Raw genomic sequence first — 20,435 nt, 5'->3', positions numbered from 1 at the left:
GACTCTTTGGGAGGGTTGAACGCAGCGAACGCCGTCTCGCTGGGCTGAGCGGGCTGCTTCATCAATCTGTGCCGCACATTCTGGTCCTGCAAGAGCCTGTATGAATAGATAGATAAACGGGTGAAATGTGTCCGTCTCTTCGTTTGCGGTTTGCGTCTCGAAACAAACACTGCTGTTGCTCTCGCTTTTGGTTTGCGTGTCAAACGTCTACAGCCTACTACACGAGAGCCTCGCGCCAGCGACTAGCCGGAAGGGTCGCGTAGCGACCCGCACCTCTAGTAGTTACTACATTTTAAACGAATACAATATAGCTGGAAGCAACCATTACTAGGCAAACCATATAACAATGGTTCTAGCTGGATCTCCATTATGCATACCAAAATATACTTCCACTGTCCCCATAGAAATTTGTTTTCAATGTTGTGTACAATAGAGGTATAGTGTTTCCCCCTGTATGCATGTAACTGGTGCATCACCTCAGCTCAAATTTGAGCACCAGTTAAACATTTCGGTAAATTATGTTTTTATACAATGGAAGATGAGGCCGGTATTCCTCCTGCTCATTGGGGTGACAGGGCCTTCTCAGCGGCTGCCCCCTCACTGTGGACCTCACATCAGAACTGCCCCACCATGTTTAAAACCACTCAAAACCATTCCCTACATAAAACCCCAACCCCTCCTGTTTGGTTTACCTTTCTTATAGTTAACCGTTTTAACTAGTTCCCTCTAATAAAGTTAATAAAGCGACTTTGTACCTAAGCACTATAAATCGTATGTATTACTGTATATTCGTTTGACTGACTTCCCTTTTTTTGCGTGTGCGCGCTGTTGGTCAGTACAAACCACAAGTATTTACATACTTTACACTCATGCCTAGCCTATTTTGATGTAGGGGAAGGTGAACATGTCAAATGGACTTCTAAGCAGCTTTCAGCATGGCTTTCCATTGGAGAAAGAAGGTAGGCATTTAAAAATATTTGGTTTACATCAAGATTACCCTTAATATTTTCAAACCAAGGAGTGAAAACAACATTCATGCCAGCCATGTAATTCAGTTTTTGGTTTATTTTACAAAATATTAATTACAAAAGGAACAAATCTAAATAGTATATAGAAAATAGATGGGCTAAAGGAATAACCCACGGAGAGGTTGTGTCCCATCTTCAGTTTCCTTTACTGAACACGAAAATATCTGGGAAAAACATGCAAAAACATATTTTACAAATACATTTCCATAAACATTTCATTACAAAGCATAACAGATCGATTCCAGACGTTTAGTTGTAAAAGCCACATACCCAGGAACCATGTTTATAAGTTCAATATGGTGCTTGGATGAACCTTTTACTCTAGTCTAAAACAGGATGTGTGCAAAAATGTGCAATGCTCCCCATCCTGCAGTAACACTACTACAGTTATACTCGCTGAGGCATAAATGGATTTAATAACATTCACTGACATTTTGCTTTACATATTCAAAACGTGTCGAAACTATCCAATACTCACTTTGCTGTCACTGTACCAGTCTGTATGTAATATACCGGCCAGCTGTCTCACTAGGCCTGATGATCTTTACTACCTGGAAAAGAATGTTAATGAAAGTTCATAAAGTATTTTTTTAAAGTACAACTTTAGAAATAGGGTAGGTTTAAATGGAATAGTCTTCATCACTTTGTTGGAATAGTACAAGAGACACGATGGTCACCTAAAGACTATATACAGCAACAGGCACCATGGCCAAAACGGACTAATATGGTCCCTGTGCCACAAACACAGAAGACAATTCAGAGGTCATGAATCCATATTTCTGAAAACATGTGAAAGAAGTTTGCAGGTATAATGTCAGCAGAAAAATGTGTTCTACTGCTAGGTACATCATAGTTTGGTTACCTGTCCTCTTTTCAGACCAAAGTAGCGAGCCACGGGGTCCCCTGCCTGGATCCTTGGTAGCTGACTCTCCTTCAGTTTGCTGAGGTTTAAGTGTAAAGGAATAGCAAGAAACATGTACCTGGCTTGTACGGTTAAATATCAGTAGCAGACACGTCATACTGTCATTCCTTCAGCTGAATCCAGACTGCTTTTCTATGTTTCATTATAAATAATACCACAACTATCCGGTTGTGAAGCATGCAGTAAACGATAAAACAAAAATAACATATCTTTAGTGCTTCCCCTTAAATCAACTGTTAAAGCATAAGCGTGAAAAGATACTATCTTGCAAGTAGTTCGACCACTTCTTCTTTTGTCATGACGATGTGTTCCGGAACAAGCTGAAAGACAGGAAGAACAGTGTCACTAAGAACTTTATTTCCCCATTTGTGCATAACGGGACAGTAGTAAAAGGGTCAAAGCAACGTGTTGTTTACCTCATGTTCTGTGATGTTGATGAGCAGCTCTTGCTGTAGAAACTGTTCCAGGATGTATTTGGGGGCCATGTCAACCAGAGACTGGATATAGAAATATATGCCAAGAAATAATTAGACATACTAGTAACCCATATATTTAAAAGAAATCCATCTAGCCCCAAAAGAGGGTGAAGGTCAAGTACAGTGCTTATATGGCAACATCCCAATACATGAGCCCTAGTGTCCCTATTACAATAGCAGATCTACAAGCTCACAACACATACATATATACACAATATAGACCCCTGGGGCATCCTGGCCCACAAAGTGCACACATTAGTGGTTATGGTACAATAGAAGTCAATTCAAATTACAGCAAAGTTTACTGCGATGTTAAGAGTTACATATTGAGTAATATACAAGGCTTAGTAATCATTGATGTTTTACCTGTTTGGCTGATGGCGTCATGCCCATCTGAACGACAATGATGGCGCGTGTGATGTTCTCCTCCTGCATCCTCTGGCAGTACATCTTGATGGTTTTGATTCCAACCTTGGGTTCCTCTGATAGGTGAAGAGACATTAACAAACACTGATGTTATCTTCTTGCTAGATGACTTGTTTAAAATAGTAATATTTGCCCTCAGGCACTCCATAATTGTCATAAACCCACCAGGAAAGAAAACAAACATCTGGTCAGTAGGGTCATCATTGTGTGCAACCAGCACAGTGAGATCTGTGCGTCTGGGGCGACCCTCACTGGGCTTGTCGCCAAACTGACTCTTAAACTCATCCAGAGTCTGGTCCAACTCGTCCTGGGTCACCAGATAGCCTCTGTCGTGACACAACTGAAAGCAAAGACAACAGCAGGCTGGTTTAGCGCGAAGCGAACTAAAGATCATCAGCATTCAGCACAATCCTGATAGACAGTGGTGTAAAGTAATCAAGTACATTTACTGAAGTACTGTACTTAAGTATAATTTTGAGGTATTTTCAGAGGCAAATATTGTACCTTTACTCAATTATTTGAAAACTTGAGTTACTAGTTACTTTGCAGATATACAGTATTATATTATAAAACATACATTAACCAATTCAGCCCTATTTGAAAATAGTCGATCTACAACATCGCATTGTGTATATTTTGATGCCAATACTTTAGCACACTTAATTCAAGTAACATTTTGAACACAGGCCTTTTACTCGTTAACAGAGTGTTTTTATATTGTGGTGTTGCTACTTTTACCTAAGTAAAATATCTGAGCACTTCTTCCACCACTGCTGATATAGACACATTTCTGAGCAGCCTTTATATAAAATATGACGATGAATACCTACAATGTTACCTTAATATGTCAATTCAACCTTAAAATGAAGTACATTATATTCATATTTGCATGTTAGATCGAAATCACTTGATTGTAGCTAACCTGCAGATTGTAATGAAATCTCATTCATACAACAGCATGGGGCGAAACTTGTTGATTGATTGATTGAATACTTAAATAGTTTGCAAAAAAAGCACAGAGATACAGTTCTATACAAAATGATGCTAAAGGATTAAACCCAACAAAGCACTATGGCTTGTTTCCATTGGGGTCCTGTGTGTGTATTCAATTCATCACTCGTCTCGTCTGTACATTCATCTAAGAAACGACGTTGAAAGGTTTTTGTGACGAACCTGCATGATTGTTTTACGGATTTTCCAGAGCCTGTATGTTTCTTCTTCATCATCCATCTCTCCTTAGATGATTGTATGATGTCGACTTTGATTAAATTGTTGTTTACTTCTCTCTGTGATGTGCTGCTACGGTACTCACGTTTCCGTTTGTCGTCGCACACTGATGATGACGACGTTGTTGATCTGTGTCATCATCACTGAGCGACTGAGATGCGGATCCGCGTTGCCATGTCGGCTTATTATAAGCGACTTTGGGCTTGTTTTCCTGTAAAGTTGCTTGTAAAAATTGGTGGTTGCGTTTTTTTTGGGATTGTTTCTAAAGTGCACTTGCTGATTTAGGCTTTGCTTCCGTATTTTTAAAATATTTTTTTAAACCAGTGGTTCTCAAATATTTTCATAAATGTTTTGTGCTAGGGAGCATTTGTTTTGTTAGAATGTTTCAAATAAATACTCCATTTAAAAATAAAAAAAAAATTTGCAAGAGTTTTTGTTGTGAGCTTGTAGATCAAGTGCTCATGTGGCCTAGTTGCTTCTTCTGGGCTTGTTTTCCTAGACCTGGTTGCTCATTTCTCTCTCAAGCTCTGGCAACACTGATGGAGATCCCAAAACAAAAAGGAGGATCATAGAAATCTTATATATTTTTAATTAATTCATGTATTTATTTCGAAGTGTGTGTGTGTGTGTGTGGGGGGGGGGGGGGGGTATTTACCTACAATAAAGCCTCTCGTAAGAAAAGGTTATTTTAAGTAAACACATCCGCACCACAAAAAAATTAAATGACACGGCCGGCGAGGACAAAATATGAGTGAAGTTCCCACCCGAAAATGTGCCTTTTGGTCGTTTAAATATGGGCTTAAAGCAAACAGCGGGAGGGACTTGTACATTTGTTATGATTGGTAATCATTCTAAACGCCAATCCGGCTCAAGAATCCACTGTAAGCAATTGACTACCGATCAATGGATTTCAAAATAAAGGTGCACTTTATTTGGTTTTATTTCAGATGAAAAAAAAACCTAGCAGCGTTGATTCAATGCAAGGAAAACACGAGATATGTTGGCCATAAAAAGCCCAAATCCTACAGCAACCACTGTGCCATATGTACAAATAATGTTAGTGTTGCGACAATTAAAAAACGTCACATTGTGTCATGTCATACAACTTTTATTTTTAAATCAACAACCGGAAGTAAGAAGCTTACGCTAGTTGGGTGTGCGCACACACATTTGGCACATTTTCATGCACTCCACTGACAGGGTTTATAAAATGAAGCCAGTCTATCGAATTTTTATGTTTGGGGCTTTGGCGAGCAGCTGCAGTGGAGTGCTACTTGCGATGGTATTGTACTATTTTTTATTGACAACGGTAATATAATTAATTATGTCTTGTTTATATTCAGTAGGTTCATTGATTTGTCGTTTCATAATGTTATGGCTGTAAAGTTTATTTTTTAACGACTGTTGTATTTGTTAATGTTACTATTTTAAGGTTACTTTATCGTTACTGCATCCCACATGTGTCAGTGTGGATATATATATATAAACACTAGCCTCATTTTTATCACAATAATAGCAGCAACAATATAGCAGCTATAAAACCATATAGGCCTATAAAGCCCTGTTCTCACCCTTGATGTTTTATTTTATTTGTATTATTTGCTTTTTAGTACTTATGTGGTAACGTTACTCCAGATAAATATGATATGGAACATACTTAGTCCCACATGTACAGTTAGCTTCTTCCTTCTGTTGACTATACTGCAGGTTTTCTCTGATAAATTAATCATACTGTAAAATACAGAGACAGACCATGTTCTCAAGCTTGCACATGCACTTTTAAGATAAACATGTCACGTTTGTTTATGTCAGCGTCAACAGCTTATCTCACTTAACCACATCGTGAGCACTTTACTTGCATGTCATCATGGCAAATGATGTGACCATTGTGTGCTCATCTGAGGGTGACTGTTGGATTTACCACATCAAATCCATAACATTAGTATCATATACTTGCTTATATTATTATAAGCAAACTGGCTGGTTTCTTATGCTGTTTAACAATGAAAATATTTGTATTTATTATTATTTTATTTTATTTTGCAGGGTACTGAGTTATAGATTGTTTTATTGAGGCGAGGTTTATACGTAATCGAAAATAATCCATCCTAAATCAGATTAGGTTTTTACCCTATCACTAGCCATGTTGAGGCTCTGCCTGGTACCGACTCAGATCTACCCTGGCATCTCAGTAGGTTGGTTCACTGTGAGAGAAGTGGTATGGAATTCTGTTGCAGAGAGTTTCTCAATACATTTCAATACTAAAATTGAGTTAGGGACCAGTCGAAATTTACAGAAGGGGGTCCCTGGAGGAAAATAGGGGAGGGTCAAGTCATGCCTTTCTAATTTTAGTACAAAGGAGGGTCAGCTAATTTTACTTTGAATCCAAGGGAGGGTCATGCAATTTTGAATTGATAAAATAGTCCGTTTTTTATATTGGCTACCTTTTTTGACAGTGGTCAATGACCCCTCTCTATTTCAAAGGATACAAAGGATTCAAATCCAGTAACATCTTGGTAATTTTTGTTGCTCATAGAATTACATACACCAGGTAGGTTACAATGACCAATTTATAACTCGATATTCATAATCATTTGAAGTAATTCTGTGCATGTGATTAATTTGGATCTATATGGACAGTTGTGCAGATGCCAGCCTAGCTCCACAAGTAAAACCAGAATCATCAGGCCATAATTGATGGCCTAATTTGTTACATGTAGGCCATGGGTTTTCAACTGATTATGAACCAGGGACCACCACCCTGACTGAGAATCAACCTGGGGACCACTGTTGTGTTGGGAGGGGGATATGGGCGTGGTGTGGGGGAAAAAGCATGAAATTAAATAATGACTGTTAAGGCCTTCATTTAATTTGTTAATTCGAGTTGAATTAAATTAAAGCCCTTAACAGTCATTATTTAACTGAGATTATGCTAGTGGTCCAGAGCTCAGAAAAGATTGAGAACCACTGATCCATTCCTTTCCCATGGTTGCAACTTGCCCCTATTCTGTTCTCTTAACCTTCCATATTAAACTCATGTTAACTGATTCATTGCAACATATATGAGCAAGCACGTGCAATTGATATGGGCACATTTCCTACTAATGATGACTCAACCAGGTAAACCGGTAGGCCTACAGTTTCCCTTGAAATTCTAACTCCCATTTCTGTGGAAGTTCTTGAAATCCAACTTCCAAGTAACTGACAACATTTATGCGTCATCATACATCATACTGTTTCTCAACTAGTGGTCGATAAAATAAAATATAATACAAATCTTCACTTTCCTACATTACTAAATGCATGGTCAGGGACCACATGCAATACCTTCACGGACCACCAGTGGTCCACAGACCACCAGTTGAAAACCCATGATGTAGGCAACAGTGTAGTCACTGTAGTTAATAATTAAAAGTGCAGAGTGACAAAAGTTGTAAACTACTGAATACCAAATACTCAACTTTCTTCAATCTGACCAGGATTCAATGGGTTTCCCACATGTAAGTTGAGAACACTGTCCATTCTGCTACCACTGACACTACCACAGACACTACACTGTGCATTTAGCAAGACTGACTACAGTAATGTTCTAATCAATGTGGAAAGCAAAACATCGGACATATTATCAGTTTTAAATGTCATGTTGTTGTATTTGATTGGGAGGGTTAGGTCTGTCAAGATACACTAATTTCACGATACATACATGATGTTGGGCATATGATATTAATATGATACATTATTAATGTTCTTTTCTCATGTATCATCAAAATTGGCCATCATCTTTAGTTTAAAATAACAATTATAAAGCACTTTAAAAAACAATTACAAAGTGCTTTGTACAAACAAATAAATACATTTGTGCAAGCTTAAGGGAGAAGTGAAGTTCTCACTAACTATAAAGGAGGACACATAGACACTAATATAACAAATATAATATAACACTGCATAACTATAAATTCCACAAACCTCATATTTTTGTCATCTGGACTTTACCAACCAAGTGCAGCCTAGTTATTTCCAACAGCTCAAAAAATATATATAATACCAGATACAGTATAATACCATGTAAACCATCTTAGATTAGATAGGCCTATTTGAGAGTGCAGAGGCATAATTGCTTTGATGCATGTCACATTAACGAGCTTCAACAAGCATCAGCTGACACACAACACCTCCCCTCTGCAGTGCTTTAAACTGAAAGTGACTGGAGTCTGTTTCATTTCTCTCCAAAATACCTTGAATATGATGGAAGACATGATTAATAATTACTGTGATTATGATAAGCTTTACATTTCATATCATACACCATACAGCAAGAACTCCTATAACTTTCACCGGAAAAAAAATGAAAGTTTTTTTTTTAATTAAAAAAATAATTTAGAAAATATTACGATACAGTATGACATCACGACCATACCTATCGTCACATTTTAATACCACAATAGGCTATATCGTGGGACAATATATCGTGACACTCCTATAGGCGGGGAGGGTTAATCTTTTTTTTTTTTTACATTTGGGGAAGGCCATTGATTTTTTTTTTAGTCAAAGGGAGGGTCATGGCATTTTAAATTAGGGCACACACATTTTCTCCAGGGGTATCCTTCTTTAAAAATCGACCTGTCCCTTAGCAATGTGGAAAGGGAGAACCCCCCCCCCCCCCCCCCCCAGTCTACACCTCCCTATGGTGTACACTCAGGCATGTAGCCTAACTGTATGTACAGGATCAGCAGTAATACTCACATGACATGGGCTTGATACTTTGTTAAAGAACACTTGTGCAATGACAGGTCATGCACGAAAAAGTCTGATCTGAGACCTTACGGTTACAGGATCAACTCTTTGCATAACTTTCTTCCCTGTTGTTCGTCATTGAGAAAAGACACATAACATTGATTTGCTTTGCCACGAGAGTATGCCCTAGTCCTAATCTATATGTTGTCCATCCATAGTGTAACCGTATATGTTGTTTAACGTCTTGAACCCTAGCAAGCATCCCTATTCTACACATGTCGTAGTAGGCGAACATTCGCCAAAAAGAGGCAAACATTCGGCGAAAATAACCGATCCACAAGGTCAAGTAAAACAATGCTAAAAATGACACAGTCATACAGTAGTAGGTCACTTCAGGCACAATGTTTGACTGATGTAACCTTTTATGTGTTAGAGTAGCAGTATATGATGTAATTTCGTTGCCTGACTATGTCTCATGCCTCTAAGAGGAGATAACCACATGCAGCCTGTGGAAATGTTGTGGACTGTGGACCACTGCAGACGTGTGGTTGATAAGAGTCACAGTCCACTTATCTGTTGTGTTAATCATCACCTGAGCCTCATAAATATAGACACTCAAATATGTGCCTTTGTAGCAGCGAGAGTCAGTAGCGGTTATAGGACTATAGTGTGAACAGTTGGTGAAATCACTCAGGGTTTGGAGATACCACTTTCTGCCTGAGATACCACTTTCTGCCTTCTCAGTGGGCCTTACTGAAAGGCAGTCATGCGGCTGCTAGGGTCCACCATTCTCTTTTCTGTCTTGTTGCAGACTATGGTAAGACCAGTTGAACTGGTGTCACACAGTCTTGTTAGAATTAATAATTTTCTATGTTTAACTTATTTTGAAAGTAGTGTGAGTGTTGTGAGTTGCTAAGCTAAATTCTCTGCATGAAACTGATTTTGTAATCCTAGAAGCACTTGTGAATTATGTGAATGCGATGTTCCATCGCTGCCTACACTTTTAAACTTGTTTTCGTTGGCTGCTATTTGGTTTGAAAATGAACAGCAAAAACGATACAAAAGCAAACAAACAACACACAAAGAAAATGGATAGTGTGCTGTAGAGATGAAATGATACGTGGAGTTGTTTTTAAGGTGAACCTTCTTACGAAACTTCTTGACTATCAGATGCAGAGATAAGGGAAAAGATTTTGGCTCACATCTTGCATTGCACAAGCTAGTCACTGTGCAGCAAATATGTGGACATTGGCATGTATCCACCTGCACACACTGTCATATCTTCCTCATTAGGAAGACGTTCCAACTGACTCACCCAAAATTGTTGTTAAACTCTTGTTTTTTTCTGTCTCCTACACAGAGTAACCCAACAGAGGAATGGCAGAGAGCCACATCTATTTATGACTTCTCAGCCACCGATATCGATGGCAACGTGGTATCCCTAGAAAAATACAGGTTAGTTATATGACTATTAATATATAGAATATTAATAGACAAATAAAAAAGTCAAATAACAGACAGTGGGTCATTTGCAATATACTGTACAGTAAATGTGAGATAGTTACAGTATGTTGATTAAAAATTCCTCATTACAGTTGCAGATGGTGTTTTTCTTGTAATATGTAAACACCACTACTGTATAATATTTTCACTTTAATCTTCTATTTATTAAAGAAACTGTAATAATAATGTATTAGGACCCATACTGTATAGTTAAAGTATGTTGATTAAAAATTCCTCATCGACAGTTGTAGATGGTGTTTTGTTTTTGTGTAATAGACAACCGAACTGAATAACACTTTCACTTTAATCATCTATTTGTACTTCATTCAGTATTAGTACCCATACTGTATGTCTTTACAATTGTATATGCACAGTCCCGTACAGTATGTGTCTGACTTGTTTTCAGGGGGAATGTTGTCATCATCACCAATGTTGCCTCTAAATGAGGTAAAACCCCAGTAAACTACTCTCAGTTTGCGGAGATGCACGCTAAGTACGCTGAGAGAGGTTTAAGCATCCTGGCCTTCCCCTCTAACCAATTTGGGAAGCAGGTACGTTACATCTGAATTGCCTGCCAAATACAGAGGACCATGCACTTATAGATATAACAATTATAACAGTGCACAACATAGATGTTTATTCATTATTCCAGCACCAGCATAATTACAGTGCCTATTAGAATGAATAATTACAGTGCCTATTAGAATAAATACAATTATTAACATGAAAAGTTGACCATCAAAGTAAATGTCATGACTCATAACACAAGTGACACCTAGCAAAATGTGCTTTAACATTCTAAGCATGTTTGTGTCTTACTAAATGTGTTTACATTTAGTGTGGGTACATGATGTCAATCAGTACCTGAATAATAACATAAGTATTTTGTTTTACTTCCCAGGAACCTGGCACTGAAACCCAGATCAAGGCATTTGCTAAGGGCTACAATGCTGACTTTCCTATGTTCAGTAAGATTGATGTGAATGGGGCCGATGCCCACCCTTTGTGGAAGTGGCTAAAGGAGCAACCCAATGGGAGAGGCTTCCTGGGAAAGTAAGTTGTACTGTTTGGTCATGAGCAAGTCAATGAGTGAACACTGAGCGAGGACAATTAGAAAATGTGTTAAAAAAGCCCCAGGTAGTCAGGTAGTCTCCCATTGTTGTTTATACAATTTCTCCCATTCCTCCTCTGTCATATCAAAGTTTCCCTCCCTTTTAGAGTCTAGAAATGATCCCATGGCATGATTCTGAGTTATAACACCTGTAAACACTTTTAATAGCCCTGAATTGACCTTATCTATGTTGTCATTTCTAACAATTTGTTCAATTTGATGGCACACTTGTAGTATGTAAGTATCTATACAAATCTTGATCGGCTACGCTAGACCATGTTTATCTTTCAACTCTTGGAAACTCTTAATCAGCCCTTTGTTGATAAATGCACAGTAAGCTGTTAGACCCCGCCCTCGCTGTTCCAAACCCATATCCTGCAATCCAACCCGTTTGGTACAAAATCCAAATGCCCAGGCCTCGGATTTCGTCATTTTAGGGGCAAGGCCACTTGGCCTTTGGTGTTGTCCATTTTTTTTAGAGCACAGGCCAAATGCCAGGGCAGAATAGAAAGAAAGAAAGAGACACTGGTGTCTACATATTGACAAGAAAGAGACAGAGGAGAAAGTGGTACAGTCAGCTGAGGCATTAAGGCCCCTGTGGCCTCAGGACATGCCATTTTTTTAGGGGAACAAGGCCAGACTGAGGGGCACTGACGGCCTTGGCCTTCGCGGCCTCCCTGAAATTCCTGCTCTGGTCGTGCCATATTTTTAGAGCCACTTGAATCCACTGGTCTTCTTTCTCCATCAGATACTTAACCAATCTACTCTCCCCCACCATAGCCTGTATAGGAACCCGTTCTGCCATATCCCTCTCAATCTCCTTCCATCTGGAGTAGGATGGATTGCACAGATAAACCAGTGGTTTTATGCTGCCTTGTAATAATCCTTTAGATTCGGCAAACGCCAATGCTCCTTTATCATTAGATATCTGCAGAGTCTTATACTTAATTCTAGTCTTCTTTCCCTGCCAAATATATTTAGATATAAAGATATGCAGTGTTTTTACATCCCTTAAATATACCTTAATGTTATTCAGTAATGAGCAAACTGTTAAATTGCACTTGAATGACAGTTTAAATAATATGTCATTAGAGCATAGATACATTGTAGTCAGTGTGGTTGGTATAATCTTCTCACATTTGTTATTTCTTTCACCCCTGCAGCAGTATCAAGTGGAATTTCACCAAGGTAAGCACAGTGTTCATGTTCAGTCACTTAAGTATTTGTAGATGTGATTGGAGTCACCATAGCTGACAAAGAATCTATTGTTCTTGTGCCAAGAGTTCACATAGCAAAAGCTATGGTATACCATTCCTGTACAGAGACGTGCAAGTACAATATGTGCAATGTTACTGTAAGGCAAATAATTATAATTATTTTGAATATAGTTCTAGGCTACTCATATGGTAATACCCATATACAGAAGGTAAATGCTATTTACCCATTGAAAAGACTAGCAATTTGTAGAAAATCTTTCACACATACAATACATCTTTGTTTTGTTTGTGCATTTAATGTTCTAATGTCCCGCTGACTCTCTGTTTTTAGTTTCTCATCAATAGAGAAGGCCAAGTGGTGAAGAGATACGGACCAATGGATGATCCCAGTGTATGTAGAAAATAACCTCATTGTTTGATCTAATGCTGAGTGGAATAACTGGACTACAGTAGGCCTTTTAATGCAGAAATCGTACATGTGTGTTATTGTCTTAGACTTGGAGGGACAGGGACATTATCACGATTTTCAACATTACCTTTTTGTTGTAGGGCTATTAGCAGACAACTGACCAGTCTTCTGTGTGACTCTCAAATGCTGCCGAAGTTGTTTAAACTCCTGTGACTCACTCATGTAAAATCGGTGAATGTGGCTTGGTTTTTAGCACCTACTCTCAGTGGTTGTGTGCCATTGTCCTTGTTTGCTGTATTTACGGAAAATGTGCGACCTTGACTTCAGAAAATATGAATCCGGTTAATGTGACTGCCGCTATATACTATGACCGTGGCAGGCCAAAGCTTGCCCTTGTAATGCATCACGGGAACTGTAGGAACACCAGTTGACAGATCGGTCATTGTATAGTAAATACTGTTATTCTATGATAGCCATCAACATTTAAATGAAATGCACTTCAAAAGCTTTATCCTTCCAAGTCGGACATCCCACCCATGACCCAAAATTGCATTATAAAGCAAAATGCCAGACGCCAGAGGATTAAATGCAAACAAACTCTTAACACATAGTCATACTCTGAGAGTTAGTGCCAATCACGTGTACATTTCTGTTAATGTGGGATAGAGAAATAAGAGAATACAGTATAAAGGAAAGAGAAACGATGACATTGAGACTGGTGGTCTTCTTGGTAACTAAAGATGTAATGTGACATCGATATTTCTTGGAAATTGGCAAACTAACAACAAAAGAACATTATCTAATAGTATGAACTTCAGGGTAACTTTAGGTAGGGTAAGTGATATTGTATTTTCTGTTTATTAAAAGAGCAGGAGAGACAGGGATACCCCTGCTACTGAACAAACACTCTATAGCATATAGCAATAAGTACTATCAGAATATAGCACCATTTAACACTTATTTTAACAATGGAAAATCACTTACCCTACCTTTAATGTACTTGTGTGTGTTACAATGCTTTGAGTGGGAGATGTAATGGATTTCCTCTGCTGTTTCTTGCTTTTCAGGTGGTGGAGAGGGACCTTCCCAACTATCTTTAAATCCATACTGACTTGACTGATCATGCTTAGCTTATTGATTCTACATGCCATCATCCCTTTATCCTCTACCTCTCCAAGTACCAGTGGGTATGATTGGGTCCACCCCAGACCAGTGACGGTATGTCTGTAAACCCGCTTTGCGGATGGGACACACCTGATGAAAATGGCGTGCAAACCTTCTGGGAGGACCCCAACACTTTATCCATTTAGTACACAGGAGAGAGAGAGGATTAATCCCTAAACTCATTAGTAACTCTTATGACAACTATGTTATAATCAGCTAAATTGTAGCATAATTTTCATAATAAAAACGACTGAAATTTTGTTCTAACGATAATGTTGTCTCTTGTGTTAATTGTTTGCTAGAAGCACATTGTTTTCACTGTTTATGTTCTGTGATTAAATAAGATACTTCATGTTTTAGATTCAGCAAATAATCGTGAATTAGTGTTAGTGGTTCCAGTGGAAATTTAAGATGACAAAAGTGTACTACAGTGCCCTCTATTGGAAATTGCTACTAATGGCATCTATTCAAAGACAGCCACAATCACCATGCTTGTATTCATATTATTGATCTAAATAGTAATTCATCTTATTATTATGAAAGTTATTAACAACAATTTTTATAGGTTAATGTGTTTATAAAAATCCTTTGAATAGTTACCGCTAGTTCTCAATAAGAGTTGAATTCAAGACGATTAAATGAGTAATAAAAAAAGAGTTACATTTTCAACGTAAGGGACCAATTCTACAGACATAGATAAACCCCTATACAAAGTAGGAATTGGAAAAGATCACATAGATTCAACTCACTTATACTATACAATAGATAAACCCCTATCCTATCTCATGCAAAGTCTTTGGCTTTAACTTAAATACAAGAAAACCTGGAGACTGGCAAGTCAGCCACTGTATGCTTGATGTATGCGGGCATCAATGCAGCATGGTCCAAGTCTATTCCATGTTTGGAATTTCAATAATTGGGTCTTATCAGTAAAGTCAGCACTTTCATCGCACATTACATTTTCTTTTAAATCAAAGATTTTGCCAGGTACACATCTGTCTGTCTATTGACACATTGATAACACCTGCATACACTTCATTGCATGAGGTCTTTAAATGGTGTAAAATAATTAAGAAATATTTCAGTAATGAGTTTTGATGGTCACATACCCTTACTTCCCCATAATTTGCAAACGAATGGTTTGAGTGCTTAAGACATTTTCCCATGCATGACCCTTTTACCTTTTGCGTTTTTTGTTTTTTGTAATAATTTTCAGCAGGCTCCAATTACCAGCCCATAGCAGGTTTATCCCTGACCTTCTTAATTGAGTGAGTTTCCTGTGAGAATATAAGTCTATTTTGAAGTCAAAGATATTTAAAACAGATATGTGTTCATCAAAAGGATTTGCCCCTACACAGTCAAATCTAATCTAATTTATCCTTGATGTGCAAATGTAACCAACTGGACAAGGAAGGATCCATTTAGTTACATTTGTACACTCTCAGACTTTAAGTAATTAATTTACTCTGTGTGTACTTTTCAGTGGTGGAAAGTAACATTTACTCAAGTACTGTACTTGAGCACAATTTTGAGGTATTTTTTGCTTTACCTGGAGTATTTCCAATTTGCAGTACTTTTACTTTTACTCCACTACATCTCAGAGGCAAATATTGTATTTTTTACTCCACCACAATTATTTGAAAGCTTTAGTTACTTTGTAGATTTGTATTATTATTACAAAACATACATTAACCACTTCAGCCCTATATACATTTTGGCCATTTGAAAATAACCGATCTACAAGCTCACAATGCTTCGCGATGCGACGCATTGTGAGCTTATAGATCGGCTGTTTTCCAAAGATGTTTTTAAACATTTTGAACTTGTGAAATGGGACATTCAATCCCACAATGAGGAGCCTACTTTTACTTTTGGTTGCTAACCCTATATATAATGTATATTTAGATGCCGATACCGTTTTACTTTAAACATGTAATACTATGTACTTCTTCCATCACTGGTGTTACTTGTATTCAAAGCAGAGACATATAGACCCCTTAACAGACGATGTCACACTGATAAGAACCAGTATGCGTGCAACCAGTATGCGCTCAAATGAAACCCATTCTGTCAGGTCTCGCTAGGACGCGCCTCACTAGCCAACACACAAGAGGGGTTGGGGTGTGCTGAAACCAGCGCACCCCAAAACAACAGGTTGAGAATAAGATTGCGTGAAACAATCACCTGTGCGTCTCAATGTTGGTAAACAAATAATTGGTCTATGGATCAAATGAAATCAAATGACTTATATTATGGCAAATAGAAGAACATACTATGAAAATTTCATTCACATGATATATTATTGAAAATAAAACAAAATAAGAAAAGAAAAAATAATGCATGTTGTTGAAGGCAATCTGTTCACATCTGTACCTGTGTTGTGTTTTTTTCATGATCTTGCTGTGTTCCTGTTATGACCGCCAGTTCCCACCTGATGTTGTGTGGGAGTTCAGACCGCTCCAGACCGTCCCGAATAACTGCTAGCTTACATAACGTCTTAAGGCTAGGACTTAAGTCTAGGATGTACAGGTCATCAGAAAAGTCTTTCTGATGACTATATCCTCCGAAGACGACGACACGATCTCCCAGCAGGCAACAGCAGGGCTCAGACCACCAGCTGGGGCTTTTCCCTCTGGGCTCAACCTTCTTCCAGCTGAAGGTCTGTGGGTCCAGTTTGAACAGATCGCTGAAGTACTCAAATTTTTCCTCTAGACGGACTTTGCGACAAAACACGTACAGCTCTCCGTTGTAGGAAAAGGCAGAATGATAGTATCCTTTGGGAAGTTCTTCAGGCTCGCTGCTGCTCAGCCAGCCAGTCTCTGTGTCAAACACTCGGAGGAGCAGGTACTCGCTTATCAACGTTTCGCCCTCAAACACGAACATCTTTGTCCCGATGATGGTGGCAGAGTTCCATAAGTTATCCGGTGGAGGTGTAATGCCTCCGGCGTTAAACAAAGACCAGACCATCGTGGTGGTGTCCAACTTGTAGAGGTCATACTTGTGTCTCATCTCCTTGTCGAATCCTCCACAGATATACATGACCTTCCCCGAGACGCAGGCCGAGTGCTCCTTCCTCCCCTCCGGGACGCTCCCGGAAACCTCGGGACTGAGCCACCTGTGAGTGTCCACGTTAAACGCGTACAGATCTTCCCTGCACACATTTACCTCGCCACATTTACCCCCCCAGATATAGATGGTATCTTCTATCAGCACCGCCGTGTGTCCCCACAGCCTGGGGGGGGCCTCACGGGAACTTCCTTTTCCGGTTGTTGTTGTCACTGGAGGCAAATCCCTCCAGCGTAAAGACACTGTGTTTAAGACATGGACGCACATCTGATCGCTGTGGTTCTTGTGGGAACCTTCAAAGGAGTAGACCTCGTGTCCTACTGACACCGCAGGGAAACGGTGCTGCGTGGCCGGTGATCCTTTCAGACGTGCCGTCCAGCGGAACATCTCGTAACAACAACTCTGTAGAATAAAGTAGAGTAGATCAAAGTACAATAAAGTACGTTAGAGTATAGATTAAAGTAGATTAGTCTTCCTGTATCACTTGTATTGGTACAGCAATACAAACATCACATGAAGCTCAGCCAATCCCTGCAGCCAATGGGTTTTGGTTGGCCAGTCATGGAAATCGATAAACCGATGCCTGGTTTCGGCTTCCCTGATTGGTCGACCCAACCCTTTGGCTTCCCGGCTTCCAGTATGTAGCAAATTGTTTGCCGTTGTCACATTGTGAGTCTGGAGAGCTTAGGACTCATACAAATGAAAATACTTACAAAATAAGGCTTTTTCAAGTAACGCCACAACATGTTGTATGCTTATCAGTAGACATAAGCAGAGGCTGGCCCTCTATTATGGGCCCATTAAAACCACATGGGCGCTAGAGAGTTAATGTCTTGTGGTAATTGTATTTCATAGTTTTCTTCTGTGGTTTTTGGCAGTTAAGATGTAACAGTTCAGTCACTTTTCATAAAACTTTGTTGAATGGTAGAGGGGGCATGTCACATGGGCAATGATTGAATCTTTCTCTGATTGGCCAAAGGGGGGCGCTATAGCAATCGATCGAAAATGCTAACTTCTGCGCTCGGGTGGTGCAGTGGTAAAGTCATTGCCCACCACCACGGAAGTTGTGGGTTCAACTCCACCGTGGTCCATCCGGCTTTGTCGAGAGTCTATACGAACACAATTGGCCCGTGTGCAGGGGAGGGAAGCCGGGCGGGGAGGAGGAGGGTTATATCGGTCATTGCACGTACTCCTACGGGGGACACGGCACCTGTCAGCGGGGAGTGTTGGGCGGGAGGAGTAGGACTTAGGCTCTATAGTCCTCCAGGTGAGTCAGTAGGATACAACAGCAGTGACAACACAGAAATGTGTGTGGGGAGGAATTAATTGCCATAACGACTAAATTGGGGAGAAAAAGGGGTAAAAAATAATTGGCTACTGTAAATTAAAACAAAAAAAGGAAAATGCTGACTTCTAACAGGCATAACTCACTACCTTTGACCTACAGCCATGAATTATTTTACACCTATGCCTCCCACCATGAAGAACAAATAGTATTTGCTTCTGTGACCTATGACCTGCATGTCGACCTTACATGGGCAACGGTCGGCCCGGGGGCCACATGCGGCCCCCACCTTCACTTAATGCGGCCCACAGGTTAATATCAGAATACTGATATATTATTTATTTCAGCTGTTACAATTCCTAACATGCAAACATGACCCGCTTTAATTACTTCAGTCTATATTAGTAGTTTAATGACTAGTATTAACATTCTGTCTTTTATGTCCAATGTATTTGTATGTACGTTCATAAAGTTACCATAAATAGCAAAAATCTGCATTCCAATAAAAAAATAGCCGATCTACAAGGTCAAAACGCGTCACAGTCCAATAAACCTGTCTGCATGTGCTGTCTCTCAGTGGATATGCCCAAACATGGAGATGTCTGACGCCATAGCTCTGACATCAGACCCATGTCGTAGCCCCGCCTCCAAATACCACGGCAGCGGGTTCTGTGTTGGTTCTACCGACATGCTCTCCGACAGACAGTTGACGGCTTTGAGGAACAGGTTTAAGAGAGAGGCCGACTCTCTGCTGCAGGAAGGGGGAGAGGAAAAGGAAGAGGAGTCCGGTGGAGAGCTCGTTGGAAAGAGCCCAGAGCAGACCGACACGACGCCCCTGCCTCGTCTCAACAGACACTCAGTTTTCTGGATCCTCGCCTCCGTCTGCGTCACCTACTGTGTGGACTTTGTCCACGTCGTCCTGCACAGTGAGGACATCAAACAGCGGTGGTTGGACGCGGGCCTCGTGCTCCTCGGCGTCTGCCTGTGTCTGAGCACGTTCTGCGTGGTGTACCTGGAGTGGTTCCGGGGCGTCCGGCGCTACGAGCAGGAGTACCCCGCCGTGCTGCCTGTCACCACCGCGGCCTTCGTCGCGGCGTCCTTCTGTCTGAACGTGGCGCTGTGGCCCATCTGGCGCCTCCTCACTCCACTCATTATGTCCACTCAGTGCATGGGCCTGTTGATGCTCCTCACCTTACTGGGGTGACGTTAAGCAGCCTGATCTCACACTATTTAGTATACATTGCACAGACCCAGTGCACGTCATACTGTGCATAGTCGCCTAGAAAACCAGAAAATCTGTGCATATGTACGGCGAGTCAAACGGTGGGCGTAACCGGTTGCAACCCGGAAGCAGAGCGGTCTTCACAAGAAAATGTACGATTCTGTGCCTATCGGTACATAACTCAAACGGCGCTGAGTAGTCTCAAGCAAACGTCGCAACGTTCGGGACGGCAACTCGCTCGCTTTAGCTCACTCGGTGGTCCCTCACGTGGCTCCAGTTCGCTTGAGACTGCGCCTCCGAAACGGTTTAGTCAATGGAGGAGATGCGAGGCGGCTATGCACAGATTTTCGGGTTTTCTAGGTGTCTATGCACGGAATGACACTCGTGCAATGTATACTAAGTCATGTGAGATCGGGTTGAGTTAAGATGGTCCTCAACTTACTGGGGTGAAGTTAAGACCCTCTATTGGCCTGTTGATGCTCCTCACCTTACTGGGGTGAAGTTAAAGACCCTCTATGGGCCTGTTGATGCTCCTCACCTTACTGGGGTGAAGTTCAGACCCTCTATGGGCCTGTTGATGCTCCTCACCTTACTGGGGTGAAGTTCAGACCCTCTATGGGCCTGTTGATGCTCCTCACCTTACTG

The 20,435-nt window shown here is 40.2% G+C and overlaps 4 protein-coding genes across 7 annotated transcripts; 2 read left to right on the top strand and 2 right to left on the bottom strand.

Annotated features, from left to right (window-relative positions):
- The first annotated feature begins 883 nt into the window (after nt 1–883).
- Nucleotides 884–14,490, top strand: gpx4a (glutathione peroxidase 4a). Of its 4 annotated transcripts, none has more exons than XM_084067538.1 (7): nt 884–959; nt 10,174–10,268; nt 10,723–10,867; nt 11,218–11,369; nt 12,591–12,615; nt 12,976–13,035; nt 14,121–14,490. In XM_084067538.1, exons 1-7 carry the CDS (start codon nt 936–938, stop codon nt 14,151–14,153), a joined length of 534 nt encoding a protein of 177 aa, XP_083923664.1. In that variant the 5' UTR covers nt 884–935; the 3' UTR covers nt 14,154–14,490. The 4 variants fall into 4 exon arrangements, with proteins under 4 accessions (XP_083923664.1, XP_083923662.1, XP_083923661.1 ...); XM_084067536.1 differs by lacking the exon at nt 884–959 and adding an exon at nt 5,235–5,361; XM_084067535.1 differs by lacking the exon at nt 884–959 and adding an exon at nt 5,253–5,388.
- On the bottom strand, nt 1,051–4,175 carry polr2eb (RNA polymerase II, I and III subunit E, b). Its single transcript, XM_084066974.1, has 8 exons — nt 4,026–4,175; nt 3,018–3,192; nt 2,793–2,908; nt 2,367–2,447; nt 2,212–2,270; nt 1,891–1,969; nt 1,507–1,579; nt 1,051–1,192 (listed from the first exon to the last, which is right to left on the bottom strand). The coding sequence occupies exons 1-7, from the start codon at nt 4,080–4,082 to the stop codon at nt 1,514–1,516; spliced, it is 633 nt and encodes a 210-aa protein (XP_083923100.1). The 5' UTR covers nt 4,083–4,175; the 3' UTR covers nt 1,051–1,192; nt 1,507–1,513.
- Nucleotides 14,491–16,578: 2,088 nt separating the features above from the next.
- On the bottom strand, nt 16,579–17,670 carry LOC311051389 (kelch domain-containing protein 3-like; the record flags this gene model as incomplete). The annotated part of the gene is made up of 2 exons (XM_084065952.1): nt 16,579–16,648; nt 16,745–17,670. The coding sequence occupies 2 exons, from the start codon at nt 17,668–17,670 to the stop codon at nt 16,579–16,581; spliced, it is 996 nt and encodes a 331-aa protein (XP_083922078.1).
- A 1,490-nt stretch (nt 17,671–19,160) lies between these two features.
- Nucleotides 19,161–19,772, top strand: LOC311051388 (transmembrane protein 128-like; the record flags this gene model as incomplete). The annotated part of the gene is made up of 1 exon (XM_084065951.1): nt 19,161–19,772. One exon carries the CDS (start codon nt 19,161–19,163, stop codon nt 19,770–19,772), a length of 612 nt encoding a protein of 203 aa, XP_083922077.1.
- Between the last annotated feature and the right edge of the window lie 663 nt (nt 19,773–20,435).

The sequence above is a fragment of the Gymnoscopelus microlampas genome, assembly GCF_963454915.1.
Source record: "Gymnoscopelus microlampas genome assembly, chromosome: 9".
Taxonomy (NCBI): domain Eukaryota; kingdom Metazoa; phylum Chordata; class Actinopteri; order Myctophiformes; family Myctophidae; genus Gymnoscopelus; species Gymnoscopelus microlampas.
The sequence above is the reverse complement of the archived record's forward strand: the minus strand, read 5'-3'. Positions and strand labels throughout refer to the sequence as shown.